Genomic DNA, 17485 nt, shown 5'->3' on the forward strand with positions numbered 1-17485 from the left:
GCGAGGCTCACCAATTTGTCCATCGAGAGCACGTCTGCTTCCATGATTTGTGCCCTCACCTCCTGCAGAAGGTGCCGCAGGAATATTTCCCGCGACAAGCTAATCTCCCTCCTCCATCCGTCTGAGTCGAAGCCTGGCAGCATCAGGAGACCTTGTAGTTCATCCCAGGTGTCCCTGGGTGATGTGTCCCCCAGGGGTTCAAGGGCACGTTGGGCTCTCTCTGGGACAGGCATGGAGTATGTGTCAATGAGTTTCTTTCGTAGGTCTTCGCACTTGACTTTGCCCGGCTGAGAGTCCAACCATGGGGCGAAGACCTCCTCCGGCAGCGTTGTCATGGTGACGTCCGCTTTGGTTTCCTTGTTCGTGATTTTAGCTACACAAAAATGGATGTCTGCCCACAGGAACCAGGATGCTGTATTTTGCCACGAGAATAGTGGCAGTTTCACTGCCTGGGTTACTGCTGCCTTCGAAGGCGAGAGGGGGATGCAGAGGATCGGTGTGTCCTCAGAATGACTTTCTACCTCAGTGTCTGACATTTTGACTCACACCAAAACGCGAAATAAGCGCCGTATTTAATCCGTTAATGATGTTTGGGGCTCGTCAGAAGTCAAAACTATACGCCGTGTGGTTCCGTTACTGACTTCTGAATATAGTCAACGTGAATCGTAAACGGAAGGGCCAAACTGTTCGAGAACGCCAGATTGTACCTGAAGAAGGTAGGCCTTAATTAGTCCATTAGTGGCATGGGTGTTCTCTGAGGAGGAGCTTTCAGAGGTCTAGACTTTGTCGCCATATGGTTCCGTTAAAGGCTCTCTGAAGGTAAAGCAGCCGTAGTGAGTCCGTTAATGGCGAAGCCAAAACTGCTGTGTTTACTGTCACTCTGTGGTCACCAGTTGTGAAGGTCAAAGAAGAGACAGAACTGGGTACTGATTGATTTATTACCTGTGCATAAGGTATACATAGCAGTGTGCAGACGGAAACGTGGTGCCCAACCCCAGGTCTCCGTGACTCGCAAGCTGAGTGAGAGTAATTTGTGTTTGTTAACAGTCATTCAAATAACAATAACAAGAGACATAATGTACATACAGTGATAAAGTATATATTGGTGAAAAGGCCAGGAAATTCTACATACAAAAATATATACATGAGCTTCTTGCTGCGTTGACAGATGCAATACATGATCGTAATTAATGGGTAAAGAAGACGTCTTTACAAGCTATGAGTCAGAAAATTCAAGAGAGGAAATGGGCAGTGTTGACCAAGTGTTAAGACAAAACAAAAATTCAATGGCTTTATTAGCCGGGTAATGAGAAGTTGAAGTCAGCATTCCAAAGCACAAAGGCAAAGGTGTAAGGTTATGGAAACACTTTGCAAACCGCCTGCTGTGAACTCGATGGAGAAAGAAAGAAATGGTAAACAGAAAATGGTAAACAGAAAATGGTGAACAGAAAATGGTGAGCAGGACAGTGAACAGTGAAGTATGTTAGAGATGGTGAACAGTGACATTGTCAACACACCTCATAAACTAGACGTATCAAACATCACCAAAACACTATAAAAGGGAGAATGAAGGAGGAGACGGACAGAGTCGGAGAGAACTGAGCACAGGCGGTGCCTACAAAGTGAGAAAGTGTAGCCCATATCTCGGTAACTGGAGGGACTTAGAATTTTTACAGCTCTCTCACATAGTTTTTTGCAAGTTCAAGGTTGGACTTGGCTTATTTCAGTCTCGAGTGCAGCTGACTCTCCAAAGAAGCAGCATAACAAAATGGTGGAAATTTATGTTCAAAGGGGATAATACAGAAAAAACTCTGAGAAGTGCATCTGTTAATTAAGAACCTGAAGAATTCCTGTCTTTTCAGTGAAACAAACGTTCCTGAACAATGAAAGTGCGATGCTCTAAGTACATTCTACCTCAGTATCTGTATATATCGGAAGAAGGCTGATAAAAGTGGTGGTATTGGTGGGATTCAAGAAAGAGGGATAAAGAGAACATTACAACAAGAGAAGGAAATGATGTGCAGTGTTTTCCACCGTAATAACCCTACCCTCGCCATACCATCATAGAAAACGGGACAGAGAAAGATAGTACGCCGACATACACATTAAAAAGGAGAAAGACATTATTTTCCACGAAAGGGACAAGAAGAATCAGTGAAGAGTGTTAATGACAGAAGAAAATTAGAAGAACGAAGAAACCAGCTGAACAAGAAAGAACATTTGAAGAATAAATAAAGAGGACGAAACAACCAAACAACCAAAGAGGGCGTCTCCGACAAAGCTAAGAAGAGAAGTCTGCATACTTGGCGGCACTGCAATTCCAGCCGCCAAAGGTAAGAAAAGGAGACCCACTTACACAGACACACATCTCAAGTTCTTAACAGTTAAAATTTTAAAACTGATTTGATACAATCTTCATTTACATAATTCAATCAAAACACAAGTCTTCCACTTAAATTAAATAGCAATACAATTAATTTAGCAAATTTTTTTCTCTACTAATTATTACTAACCATTTTTCTAAACATTATTCATATATGGTTGTGGTATTTACTAACTTGTGTTAATTATTTCATTTTGTTTTATTTCATTTTCTCATTTAATGGGAATTATTTAGAATTTTGAGATTTTTTTATTATGTTTGACTTTATTATTTTCGGGGGACATCTTTTCCATCACTTATGTTCCGATTCATCCCCACTGTGTTTTTAGTGGCTTTTTAGGATTGAAATGAAGTTAAGGTTAGTTACAATTGATAATTATATGCCTAGGAAAGGATTTCCATATTTAAGAAAGAAAACCCTTCTATCTTTACAAGCCGCCAAACACGTAAATTAAAAATTACAACCCCTAGAGCTCCTCCAACTGCATCAACTGCTGTGTAGTTACCCATAAAATCCAGGCGAATAGCCACACAATTAAATTTTGGGGAAGGAAAGGAGAACATGACACTTGCAACTTGGAAAACTGGACTGAGTGAGTAGATACACATTTAAATTCTTTGACAGAAATGAGGTTGAGAAATCAGATGAAGCCAAAGCTACCCTGATCTGTTGACAGGAGTAGCCTAAAGGGTGCTATGTTCATTCTGGTGCCTATAGAAGTATTAAGAACTGGGAGAAATTAAAGCAATTTTTAATGAAAATATTTTCCACTGTCGGCGAGACTGACCCCACCATCAGCCTCATAAAGATAGTTCAAGGTTGGAGAGTGGATAAGAGGAATGGACCTCAGAATGGGTTCCCAGTTATATAACTTTTGAACGAATGGGGCCATTTAGTTTCAGCCACTCCGTGGACATCAACAGTGGCAGATCAACAAGTAATAACAGTTGACAACTGTAAAAACTTGGAAGTTTACCTTCAAAAGCTATTGAAAAGGCAACCCGTGTTTGGAAGTTAGATGATGATGTTATTAAAATTGAAAACGAAGCAAAGAAAATTTTAGGCAGAAATCCGAAGGAAATGATCTATACAGACCCTTAGTTACCATAGGACACGATAGAAAAGGACATAACAATCAGGGTAGGTCTATGACACTGCTAGAAACCAGAATAGAAACCCAGGTAACTCATCTCACGGAAAGTCTTCAACACTTGCCAGAAGAACAGCCGTTATGCAAATGATTGCTGTAGACCAGCTTACTGCTCCTATCATAAGAGGACGTGACATAGTGTTCGGGATTGTAGGGGGAGGCCTAGACATAGACTTCAGTCACAAGGTAGAGGTAGAGATCGTAGTCAGTCTCCACAAGCTAGGAGGAACAGGGATCACACCACCCCCCAAGCTGCAAACTTAATGAACCAACAAGATCAAGCAATATCAAATGAATCAACGGTAAACTTTCACACGACCGGAGTAATGGACATTCCTACTTAACAAAGGTAAAGTCCGGAATGGCACACTTAAGCCAAATCACGAATGAATGTTAGTAAAATTAATGTAGGAGATGAATCTAGTTACAGACCTGTATTTCCTGCATATGATGGTTTACAGAAGCCTATTACTGTATTCTTTGATACAGGATCTCCCAAGAATATAATCATCGAAAAGGTAGCCTATACTGCATCAGGCATGTTTCTCCCGCTTAAATTTGAACCCATTAGTAGACTGTAGAATTACAAACGTTCATGGGAATGGCATCTTAATTGTAGGACAAATTGATTTGCCTTTTAAATTGGGAAGACTCTCAAGGCCGATAATATACGGTACCCGGACAGTTTGCCTACTGAGTTTACCTACTGCTGTAGAGAACTTGATCATTATCAACCAAGACAGGGTGTCCCTAAAGCTAGTAAAGAAGTGGTATATTTATCATCACCTTATTTTTCTACAAGTGTCTGTTAAAATATATATATATATATATATATATATATATATATATATATATATATATATATATATATATATATATATTCCTCCAGATCAGTTTTATATTCAAATAAAAGAATTAATAAAAAAATTGGCTCTTAATTGCACTTATGCTCGTCAGTAGTTTACCAGTTGATTGCCCTCACTGCCAAGGTGAGTTGGAAGTTCCAATGAGCACATTGGTCAGTGTAGCAGGAAAGGTCCCAGACTTCACTACCCTAGCTTCTCTGCTGTGAGGGAACACTGTATGTCGAGTGAAATTATTCCAAAAAGTTTTAATTTTAAAGTGTTGAATAACTGTGTTATGTTTTGGGGATTTTTACTATTTGATTTTTACTATTTGTTGTAACTATCTTAAATTACCGCTACATTATTGTTTTCGTAAGATAAGTTGAAGTTTTTTACAGATTCCAATCGAAATAGACTCGCCACAAATTCAAAAGAAGGCAGAAAACCACACCAAGGTCATGTGTATGTAATTAACAGATCGAATGGAAGATACACATACTAGCGATGTGAGGAGAGAAGAGTGCGATGCGTCTTTGAAGACAAAAAATGACATCACAGGAGGACGACTTGTCACGGAACACAGCCATCCTCTGAGCGCCGCCAGACTTACTGCCCTAAAGACAGTTGATGCAATCAAGAAAAGAGCGAGGTCGCCAGACGAGTGCGCATCATCTGTTATACAAGATGCAACAACGCAGTTTACCTTTGGACGCTCTACGAGCCCTACCAAATAAAGAGGCTCTGTCAAGAATGGTGTGAAGAAAAAGAAGTGTGCCACTGGGAATATAATTACCGACAAACTCAAAGTACTGACAAGAGAACAATTTTTGACACACGACGATGCGAATCTAGAAATTGTGATTATGACAACCATGAAAAAGCTTGATGTTTTTCAAAGCAAATTACACTTGTTTTGCGATGTAACATCTGATTCGGCCCCTTATGGTTTCCATCTGTACACTAATCATGCCATGCATGCTAACTGAATCAAGAACAGTGCCACTGGTGTTCTGTGTCACAAAGCACAAGAACGAATCAACCTACGATGCAATGTGGACTTTCCTCGAGAACCAAATTAAATTTAAACACCGAATCCCTGATGCTAGACCTTGAGAGAGCAACATTGAATTCTGTCAAAAGACACTTTCCACAGAGTCGAATCACTGGTTGTCAGTTCCACTTTGGGGAATGTCTGTGGCAAAGAATTAAAAGCCCAAGGACTTGCCAGGTAGTATGCTGCATGTCCTGAAAATGTATTGTTGATTAAATCACCACACATTTGAATGATTTATATCTGCACAGGTGGAGGACACGGACGAGACCCTGGGAGACGTTCTAACCTATTTCAAGACTACATGCACTGGGAATGTGCATGAGGACGAAGAAGGCAGCCTGCTTTTCCACAAGAACTTTGGAATGTCCATGAAAGAGTTATATATATATATATATATATATATATACATATATATATATATATATATATATATATATATATATATATATATATATATATATATTGGTTAGAGGCACCAAGACCAAAACCTGAACAACATTGTTTCACGAATTTATTGAGACGTGCTTCGAGTAAAATTTTCAGTTGTTATAAACCTACAGTTTAAAAGATGACATTACATTACATTCTTAATAACACAACAAACTGGTCAATAATTAATTGTAAAAATAAAAACATATTTAAAGGATGGCTATCAAGTGTGATGTAATAAATAATGAAATAAAGGAAAATGAAGCTTTTTAAATCAGATCTCAAATTACAGTGGAAGGTACAAGGAAATAATGTCAGCTATAATTCTCTTATTATTATTATTATTATTATTATTATTATTATTATTATTATTATTATTATTATTATTATTTTAGGTAGATCAATTGGATATTAAGTGAAATTTTTAGTTTAATGTTTGAGTATGTACACACATATATACACATATTTATGCATACACTAATACCACAAATAGCCACATAACTTCACTGTATATATATATATATATATATATATATATATATATATATATATATATATATATATATATATATATATATTCATATATATATATATCATGTTAAACTCAATAACACAGGTTGATTTAGATTCCAAATTCTTTTAAACCATCCCATCTTATTGAAGCCTCACATGAGTAATATACATATATGCATATATATATATATATATATATATATATATATATATATATATATATATATATATATATATAATTTATATAGATCAGTTTACATAAATTTTAATCAATTTATGATAATTATTAAGATCACTCCGTAGTAACCGAAGCTGAGAGCGACTTCCCCATCCACGCATGTGTAGTAGCTGCTGGCTAAGTCCAATGTGTAAGATATACGGTGCTTCCTTTATTTTATTCATTTAAATGTGAATTTCCTTATTAATTCGTTCGTTTCTTTTTTGTTTTTACCTTCGAAATTCGGTGACATATTTCAATATAAAATCAGCTTAAATGAGGTCTGATATTAATTATCAGGCAGTTGGGCAACAACACTTCCACCACCACCAACTCCAACACCACCACTACCACTTGCACCGACACTTTCAACATCGTGGAACCACCTCTCTCTCTCTCTCTCTCATTTATAAATTCCCTTTATAAATGAGGTTAAACATCAAGTTGCAATAAAAGAAACCCAAGAATATTGGCTACTGCAAGTCAATCATTCTCTCTCTCTTTCTCTCTCACCATTTAAATTAAAGTGAGGTTATACTTTAAATGCCCAGCAGGTCATGCATATTAATGAGGTCATACTTACAAGTAGGCCACCTAATGCGCATCTTTGCTGGCACCTCTGGGTTTGGGATGTTTATATTGGCTGTGACAGAATGTGTATGGTCAACTCTGATGGCGTCCAAGAAAGACAACTGGCGAGTTTCTTTCACCTGTAGAGTATCAGGAAGTTCTCCAAGGGTCAGGTTCCACACGAGGCAGGTGTTGTCTGTGTCGAACTTGTGTACAACATACCATAACCCAAGAATCTTTGAGGAAAGAGAATGATTGGTTAATGAAGAGAAAAACAAAGGTGTATTAAGTCACCATTAAAGAAAAAGTCCCATCTTGCTCTAGTCCCTCTTAAATTTTAACCAATAAAAGGATATATATATATATATATATATATATATATATATATATATATATATATATATATATATATATATGTGTGTGTGTGTGTGTGTGTGTGTGTGTGTGTATGTATATATATATATATATATATATATATATATATATATATATATATATATATATATATATATATATATATATACACGACTATATATATATATATATATATACACACACACACACACACACCGTATATGACTGAGCGCGTAAGAAGACCCCTATTTTTCATGTAAAAATGTACAGTATGTTTAAAGGTATGTTCGCTGTATAAGACGACCCTTACTTTTTTAGATTAAATAACACTATCAGCTGATGTTAGTTGGTACATAAATAAAACAAATAAGAGTCGAAATTATCGTACCAATAATGTGTGAAATCAGTATCTTCAAGATTTTAAAATGTTTGGCAAAGCTCACCATTACGAAAAAATACTTTTGTATCCCATAAGGACAAACATAAACATCACGACAAACATTTGACAAAATGATCAACGCCTGTGACGTCACTATCGGCGGAGTAATACCTGTTGGAAGTAGATCCGCACGAGGGTATTCCTTTAAAATTGGAATGAACCCCGGTATCAAGGATAACTGGGGAACTAACGATATCACAAAACCCTTTTGTTTGATTATAAAATACTACCAAGGAAATATTGGCCTTTGGCAAATAACAAGGCTCATAAGTCGAGCACGACTAGGAACTCCGATTGGTGGCCAGTAATAAAGCCACAGGAAAAAGTCACAACTTTGCCTAGGAAAAAAAAGTTACAGGAAAAAAGTCACCTTAATCTATGGTGGCTGGTAATGAAGTCACAGGGAAAAATTCACAATTTTGGCTAGTAAAAAAAGTCACTGGAAAAATAATTTTTACCACAAAACTGAACTTTCTGCCACAAAAATAATCATGACTTTTTTTCAGTAACTTTTTTCCTGTAAATTAATGTGACTTTTTTCTGTGATTTTTTTTTTTACCTGGATTCACTATGACAGCTGTTTCGTACACAAGAAAGTCAGACTACCGCCGATTTACCCTTTTGGTAACTTCAACTTATCTATCAATGTTATTTGTATAATAAGTTTCAATAACAAAGTTGCCTAATATTATTATTACCTTATAATAATGGTACTCTGGAAAAAGCTAGTAACAAAGTGAGAGCGATCTAATGTCTCATTATGGTAATTACCTGCAGTTATTACTGTAAAATTACAGTTGTTTTGTTTACAGTATCGATAGTCATGTCACTAGTGATTCACTTGAATTACCTACGGTTTTTACCGTTATTACAGTTATTGAAAAGAAGAAGACAGTTGTTTTATGATGGTAGTTAACTAATGACAAAACTGTAAAGTCACCAATTCGGCGCCAGGATAGTGTTTCGGCGGCGCCATTAAATAAGTCTCCATGAGCTTGTTTTCTTTGGTGACTTCCGTTTCTTGAGCTAAATTAGTCACGCCTACGCGTGCCAGGTCACGCATTTTAATCATTTTTACTTTATGGTATTTATACGGATGTCACACATTGTGTATCACATGTTTCTTCATTCACAGGCATCAAGACTGTATCTATATTGTGTCTCTGTATGTTTCGTATTGTAATTCGTACTTGTTCACTGTATATTATTATTTATTGTTTCGACCTCAGAGTCACAGTCAATTCATTGTCTCTCACGGCTTGACGTCAGTCGCCGCAATATAAACCGCCTGGATCTGTAATAAACCAGCAATATTACCTGCCTGATTTCTTTGACACCTTACAGTGAAGTGACCCGGAGTGACGGGCCATTAAGCGGACTCACCGCGGCGACTCAGTCTTGTCAGGTTTCTCAAAAAACGCTCTTAGCGGCCTAAACGGCGCTGCCAACCAGCGTTTTGACGTGCTGACTCTCGTCGGCGTACCCCATCAGCGTCACTAGCGGACCCACGGCGCGCAGTGCGTACGACACAGTATCCTACTCCGGTAAGGGCCAAAGGGCGAGCATGGACAGCGGATATCCCCTCCTTCATGCAGTTAAGCGGACCCCGCGAGGACTCGAGTTACTACTCCCCGCCGCGCGCATGCCCCGCATCAGGCCCTCGCCAACTCACACCAGCGCCCCGCGAACACACGCGGCCAGGCAGCACAATCGCGGGCCGCCCTCACCTAAAGCTGCACGCCGTTTACGCAGGGCAGCCCATCAAGAGATGAAAAGCTGCGCCCAGGGTGGAGAGCCACTTCAAATCGCGGACCTCACGGACCCGAAATCTACAGAGCCGACACAGTGCTCAAACGCCCTTCGAGATGTGTACAACAAATTCATCACCGCGGGTACCCAGCCTCCCTCACATACAGCATTACAAAGAAGTTCCTCCTGAAAACTTGCTCCCTGCCCGCCGCGGCGGGCCGCCCGTGCGCCGACCTTGCCAATAACTTACGCCCGACCTCGATCCAAGAGGCAAAAGCTTGGGGCGTAGTGCGTGAATCTCCTGTCAACACCAGTCTCGGGTGACAGCCAGACCAAGCTGGCAGGAGAGATGAAAGCAAAATGCCGAAAGAATTTTCGCCGCCAACTCACTCCGGAAGTACGCAATCAGATCGCTCACCTACACCATGCCTGGGGACCTCATAGAGCGGCACAACACCTCACAGACTCCGTCAAGGCCACAACGGCTAAAACGGCCACTCAGCCGGTCAGCTCCGTCCAGCCTGAAGAGGGCGTGGGGCAGCCCGTCAGCGCCATCGTCAACAAACGTCCACCGGAGCCACAGTGAAGCGGTGGTCCCGGGCTCTGTCGCTATCTGGTGGTTCGGAAAGGACGCCCGAAACTGCCTGCCGCCCTGCTGGTTTAACCGTTCAAAGCGGGGGTGGCGTGGCCAGCAGGACAGGCGCCATGGCAGCCAGAAAGAACCCAGGGCCTCAAAAACAGTAGGTTTTCGTCCGCGACACCGTCTCCGGCAGGATGATGCGCTGGTCGACACAGGAGCCTTCCGTCAGTCTTCCCAGCATCCAGAGGACCGCAACCAGACTACCAGACCCGGCCGCCTTCTGGCGGCCGCCAGCGAACCCCATCCTCTCCTCACGGCACCAGGCTCCTGTCGATCTCCATCCTTGGCCAGAATTACTCCTGGGACTTCATGCGTCGCGGACGTGGGAACCCCACTCTGGGGGCCGATTTTCTGGCGCACTTCGGCCTGCTAGTGTCGACGTGAAATAGCCTCCTCGATCCCGACTCCTGCACCGATCTCTCCCGTTAACGGCAGGACCAGACCCACCATCAGCGCCCGTCACCCCCACCAGTACGCACACCTTCTGTCAGGTTCCCCCGAGGTGTTTAAGCCGAGCCGCAAGTCCCGGGGCTGGCCAAACACGGCATATACCACCATATAGTGACTAAAGGGCCCCGACGCATGCGATTCACCAAGGCTTCCCCTCAGCGCCTGCAGGAGGCGAAAAAACGTGTGAGGAGATGGAACGGATGGGCATCTGCAGGAAGCCTCAGTCCATGGGCCTCCCCCTCCACATGGTGCAGAAACGGACTGTCCTGGAGACCCTCTGCGGCGACTACAGACGGCTCAACATTTTAGCAGACCCGACCACTACCCTCTGCTTAATATGCAAGACCTCACGGCCTCCTTTCACGGGGCCAAAATATTCACTAAATTGGACCTTCTTAAATCTTATTTTCAGGTACCTGTTGCGCCAGAGGACATACCAAAGACAGCCATCATCACGCCCTTCGGGTCCTATGTGTTCGCCTTCTCCACCTTCGGGCTGAGAACGCCGGGGCCACCTTCAGCGACTCATGGACAGCATCCTGGGGACCTAAAATTCTCGTCTGCTCGTCGACGACATTCTCATATTTTCCAGGTCTCTGGCGAACACCAGAAGGCACATCAAAGCAGTCCTCCAGCGCCTCCAAAGAAAACTGGCCTCGTCGTCCGGTTTTGACAAGTGTACATTCGGCGTCCAGAAAGCAGAGTTCCTGGGTCACGAGGTATCTCGACGGCGTCAGCCCTCTTACATCGAGTGGCAGCCGTAGCAAAGTTCCCGACACCCTCCATCAAGGCCGTCCAGGAGTTCCTGGGGATGGTCAACTTCTGGGCGCTTCATCCCGGGATCGCGCACCCGGCCCCTGCTGATCCTAAGGAGTCAACCGAAGTCCCTGTCTTGGGGACCCAGCCAGCAGCAGGCCTTTTCCCGGGCGAAGGCCGCCCTCCCACCAAAACAACCGCTTGGCACACAAGATCCCAAAGGCTCCTCCAGCTGACGACGGACGCGGTAACGTTGCCTGCGGTGCTGTTCGACAAATTATCAGCCCCCAGCCCGCCGCCTTCTTCAGCAAAAGTTCAATCCCGCGAAGTCGATACAGCACCTTGACAGGGAACTCTGCGCGTGCTCACCAGCATGATTCGGCACTTCAAGTTCCTCTGGAGGACGCCCTTCACAATCTTCACAGACCACCAGCACTAGTTCGCGCTTTCCGCGAAGCAAGGGCGCATGGTCTTCCAGGCAGCAAGCGCCACCTCTCAGCCATAGCCGAGATTTACCTGTTCCGTCAGGGTACGCCAGCAAGAAAAATCCGTAGCAGACGCCCTCTCCAAGTCGAGTTGAGCGCGGTGCAGCTTGGTGTAGACTACCAGGACCTTGCCAGAGAACGGGCCGCCGCGACCAGAAACCCCAGCATACCGCGTATCCTCCCTCAAGTGGCGGGGCGTGACCCTCGCCCCCGGAGGTCCAGCCTGCTCTGTGACATCAGCACAGGCCAGCCGCCCGCTGGTTCAGCCTCACGCGCGCCAGTGTTGACATCATCACGGCCTCTCACACCCCTCCGGCAGGACCACGTAAACTGCTTTTTCAAAAAAAGTTCGTCTGGCACGGGTGCAAAGGGCGCCACAGCCTGGGCAAAGCAATTGCCTGCGGTGCCAGACCAGTAAAGTGGTGATCTGCGCCGCTTTGCGCGCGCGCGCGCGCGCACGCGGTCGGGGTAGCAGTTCCCACAACCAGGCGCGCTTGAAACCACATCCACGCCGACGTCGTGGGCCCCTTCCCCATCAGGCGGATCCGAATACCTCCCTCACGGTGGTAGACCGTTCAGGTGGCCAGCTGCGCGCCACATGCAAGAAACCACCGCCAGCGCGTGCGCCGAGGCCCTGCTCTCCAGCTGGGTCAGCGGCGGCGTCGGACCACATCACGGCCGACCCAGGGCCGCCTTCCTCTCCGGTATGGTCTGCCTGGCTCCCTTCTGCTGGGAACCCGCGCACCACCAGCGCCTGGCGGCGGCCAGCGGCCTGGTCAGACATTTCCACAGGTCGCAAAATCATCCTCATGGCCAGCTGCGGATTGACATCAAGCTGCGTACCAGGTCCTCCTGCGGGTTGAGACCGCCCCAGAGCAGCGGCACCGCTCCGCAGCTGAACAAACCTATGGGAACCCCTGCGTGGTGCGGAGAGCTTTCGTGACGGATGATGCCACTCCCCATCTCTGAGGCTCCGCGGCGTGGCGGCCAAGTTCGCGCCTGGGCGCTCGCCGCATAGACAGAGCAACCACGCCATTTGCGCCACAGCTGTCATCGCCACCCGTCTTACGTCAGAGTCAGCGCCGTCCGTCCACCACTAACTACCAGCCCTACAGGGGACCCGCTCGCGTGCTGGAGCGGGGCAACAAGGCGTTCGGCTGGCACTTCCAGGCAGGGCGACTGGGTTTTCCATAGACCGGCTAGCCAGCGCCTTCCTGTCCGGAGAGTCGGCAGCGTCGCCAACACCCCTTCGCCCATACGCACTCCTTGCGCCCTCACCACCGCCGTGCGGCCGCCCCAGGAAGGGACCGCCCAAACAGCAGCCTCACAGGCAGGAGGCCTCAGTTATCCTCAGGCATGGCACCTTCAGCGTCCACACCAGGTACAGGGATTAATCAGGCGCGTCCCTCGTCTTCAGGGAGTATTTGTAAAGTCACCAATTCGGCGCCAGGATAGTGTTTCGGCGGCGCCATTAATTAAGTCTCCGCTGAGCTTGTTTTCTTTGGTGACTTCCCGTTTTCTTCGAGCTAAATTAGTCACGCCTAAAACGTGCCAGGTCACGCATTTTTATCATTTTTACTTTATGGTATTTATACGGATGTCACACATTGTGTATCACATGTTTCTTCATTCACAGGCATCAAGACTGTATCTATATTGTGTCTCTGTATGTTTCGTATTGTAATTCATGCTTGTTCACTGTATATTATTATTTATTGTTTCGACCTCAGGTCTGATCAATTCATTGTCTCACGGCGGCGTCAGTCGGCGCCGCAATATAAACCGCCTGGATCTGTAATAAACCAGCAGTAACCTTTACCTGCTCGTTTCTTTGACACCTTACAAAACCATCGGCACTTCAGGGGCGCTAGCCTATCGTTAAAAATCTCAAGCAGGATTTAAAGTTTGCTTTTATACCCGGCGTATAAAGACTCCCAATTTAGAGGAGATTTTTAATGTTAAGAGTCGCCTTCTACGCTGCAAAATACGGTATATACATATATATAGTGAGAAGCCACGGCCAAAATATACACCCACAGGAACAGAGAAACAAAGACCTCCACTTGTACAAATTTATTGCCAATGTTTCATGGCGTCACATTTCAAGGCTAAAAAAGAAATAATTTGCACTGCAGATAGTCACGGTATTAAAATTATAGAATTTTTTTTAAATAAAATATTTAAAATCACAAAAATGGCAATGCAGTGTTAAAAAATGGAGTATATAAGAACACAAAATAAGAAAAAGGGACCACATAAGATACAGGTCAGAAACAAAGACAGAGACTTACCAGGCAAGGCAGAAAGAGAAGAAAATATGTGCATAAGGGAAAAGCTGGGCACCATGTGGCTGAGTTGGCACATTAACTGAGTTTTAACAGGGAACACTTCTCTATAACAATAGACTCCAGGATAGTTAGGTTGTGATGGTTGGAGACCCACCCGCCTACTATTGAAAAATCTTCTCTGATATTGCTTTGGCATTATAAACGCATGGTTTCTGATGTTAAACCGCTGGATTCGATAATTTGCATCACCTGTACGGTAGCTTAAGCCTCTATGAGAGTCAATTCGTACCCTCAACAACCTCCTCCTTACTCCCATGTACGTTCCGTGACTACATTGCGGACAAGTGTATTTATATACAATATTGGATGTGAAGAGGGGGCTAAGGCGATCCTTGACTGTAAAAAATGAACCAATGGTTAGAGGATTCTTTGGTATTAATTTAACATTTAAAGCAGGAAACTTTGTTCCCGTGACCTATATCTTTTGTGATCATTCTTACTTTCTTGTTTTATGTTCATTCATATAGGCTACCCATTTTTAATGCTGCATTGCCATTTTTGTATATTTTAAATATTTAAAATTTTCCTTTTTTTATTTTTTAATACCGTGATCTTATCGGTAGTGCCAACTATTTTCTCTTTTGGCCTTGAAAATGTTACATTTGTCATGAAAAGTCGGCAATAAATTTGTAAGAGTGGAGGACTTCGTTTCCCTTGTTCCTTGAGGATGTGTATGTGTGTATATACAGGTATATATATATACATATATATATATATAACATATATATATATATATATATATATATATATATATATATATATATATATATATATATATATTTCTTCTTCTTCTTCTTTTAACATTGCTATATATATATATATATATATATATATATATATATATATATATATATATATATATATACTCTCTATATGTCACTAAATAGCGTGTGACAATATATTCAGCTAAGGCCACAGGAAAAATAAAGAAAAGAGTACCAAGCGCTTTCGAGTTATTTCAACACATTTCCGAGGTACAATGCTAAAAACACTGAAAATGTCTAACACAATAAACATAAAAGCTGAAAAAATGGAACACACAAATATTCAAAATCCGGTTCCAACCAGTACAGCAGGTACAGAAACAGCTCAACAGGCGATTAAAAAGAAACAATCTTACGAATCTCTTTAACAACAACTGTGTCTATTTTGTACATACATACCCTGCCTTACATTCAATAAGTCACCGTGATATTTAATCAAAGAAGATTCAATAACGCCTACGAGTTATATTGTTATAATATAAGACAACTTTTGCCCCTTCCCAATGAATCATATGATCAAAATTATTAATGTGTAAAAGTAAAGCATTCGACATTTGTCCCGTTCTCGCACTATATCTGTGTTGTTTAATTCTTGTCTCCAGTCCCCTCCCAGATTGCCCTATGTAAAAACACTTGGAATTCATGCAAGGAACCCCGTAAATGCAGCCCTGAGAAACTCTGGGAGAATTCCTTGTTGGTATGTTTTTCAAGGTATTTGAAAGTTTAAAAACACTGATATTAAAAGTCTTGCAAAAACTTGGAATCTTACGTATGAGATCATTATATGGTAAAATAAGTAAATTTTGATTGTTAAAAGCCACTCTGGTGGTTACTGAATAAAAAATGTGTGTGCTTTTTGCAACGCACATTCAACAAAATATCTGGGGTATTTTAATTTTTCTGATATGTTAAAAATATTTTCAAATTTTTCCTGAAGAAATTCAGGGCTGCAGATATGTAAAGCTCCTAAAGACATGGAAGAAAAGTAGCCTTTTTTACTTGATTCCTATGAACTGATCGCCGGCAGTTAAGCACCGTCACACGTATACTTACAATTAAATATGTGAAATAACACACACAATACTTTTCACAACTAAATATAAACACAAAAAACATATCTTTCTTCTACATAATACGCATTTCCACTTTACATAAATTTAGAAAGAATACACAAAACTATACCACAACTTGCGGAAAAGTACAATCTCTCTTGTCGAAGTTTTGACAAAATCAATGTTATCTACAATTTAACTGCAGCATGAAATTATACTTGACAACCATAATAAGTTACATTGAAAATGTTTACAGTAAAATTTCACATTAACTCATAACTACACAAGATTTTGACACATTGACAAGGTTTTAAAAAAGACTGGAGCTGACTTTGTAGAACAAAGTCTAGAGTAAAACTTAAAATAAAATGTAAACAAGAAGACAAGTTAAAATAATAAAATTAGCATTAAAAAATTTGAAGTGTTAACCTGTCCAGTTATCGAGAAACCTTTATATTCAATGGAAGTTTCATATTTTATATTTTAGAGAATGATCATGTAGCCTACATTAGATGCTTCAACCTTTAGCCTAAGAGAACTCTTCATGTGACGTATATATATTCCCATATCGCATCTTGGAATTGCAGAGTTAAGAGGTCAGTGTTCTGATAAAGTAAACCATCATTACAGTCAATTCTAGAAAATAGAAAATAAAAGAAACCTCTGAATGGTAAAGGAGAAGATCTGAGCCCCAAGTAAATTATACTAGCAATTCTGGTATGCTTGCAACGATTAAAAAATTGAAGTCAAAGGAAGACCAAGTATTATCAAATATATATTCATTAAGTACTGTACTAACACACCTAATGAATCGTTAAGTGGAAGCATGGCTTGAGATGGGCAAATCAATATTTTTTTCTTATTCTGCTAGTTTAGTTTCATACACAAGCTACCGATCCAACCCAGACCTTGTACTTGGAGAAAAGAGTTTTTGATGGTTGAAAAATAATAACTGAAACTGATAAAATGAGACAGAAGGAACCTAAATATGTTAAGCCTTACCTTATCAACAGATAAATTTGGAAATGGTTGGATATCTGGACAAGATCGACCCAAATGCAATGTGTGTCCAGAAACAACAGCTATCACTGCCATACCCAAGACAGTTCCAATGCTGAAAATACAAAGGCACAGTCAGTATCTATGAACAAAGATATCAAATTATTAATATGTCTAAAATAATTTGGTTTAACTATTAAAAGATACAGGTATGACACTTTACAGTACTACACTACTTCGTTGAATATGTGGATGTGGTAGTTGGTTAATGTAGTACATACATCACT

At 41.9% G+C, this 17485-nt stretch overlaps 1 protein-coding gene across 1 annotated transcript in view; it reads right to left on the reverse strand.

The window, feature by feature from the left end:
- The window catches only part of LOC136839098 (uncharacterized), a 66951-nt gene that overhangs the window by 16182 nt on the left and 33284 nt on the right, over positions 1-17485 (reverse strand). Inside the window, exons 2-3 of the mRNA XM_067104741.1 lie at positions 17202-17313; positions 7176-7398 (exon numbers count right to left, since the gene is read on the reverse strand). Coding sequence (XP_066960842.1) covers positions 7176-7398; positions 17202-17313 — 335 coding nt within the window. The remainder of the gene's footprint in view (positions 1-7175; positions 7399-17201; positions 17314-17485) is intronic.

Source organism: Macrobrachium rosenbergii, chromosome 6, assembly GCF_040412425.1.
Source record: "Macrobrachium rosenbergii isolate ZJJX-2024 chromosome 6, ASM4041242v1, whole genome shotgun sequence".
Classification (NCBI taxonomy): Eukaryota; Metazoa; Arthropoda; class Malacostraca; order Decapoda; family Palaemonidae; genus Macrobrachium; species Macrobrachium rosenbergii.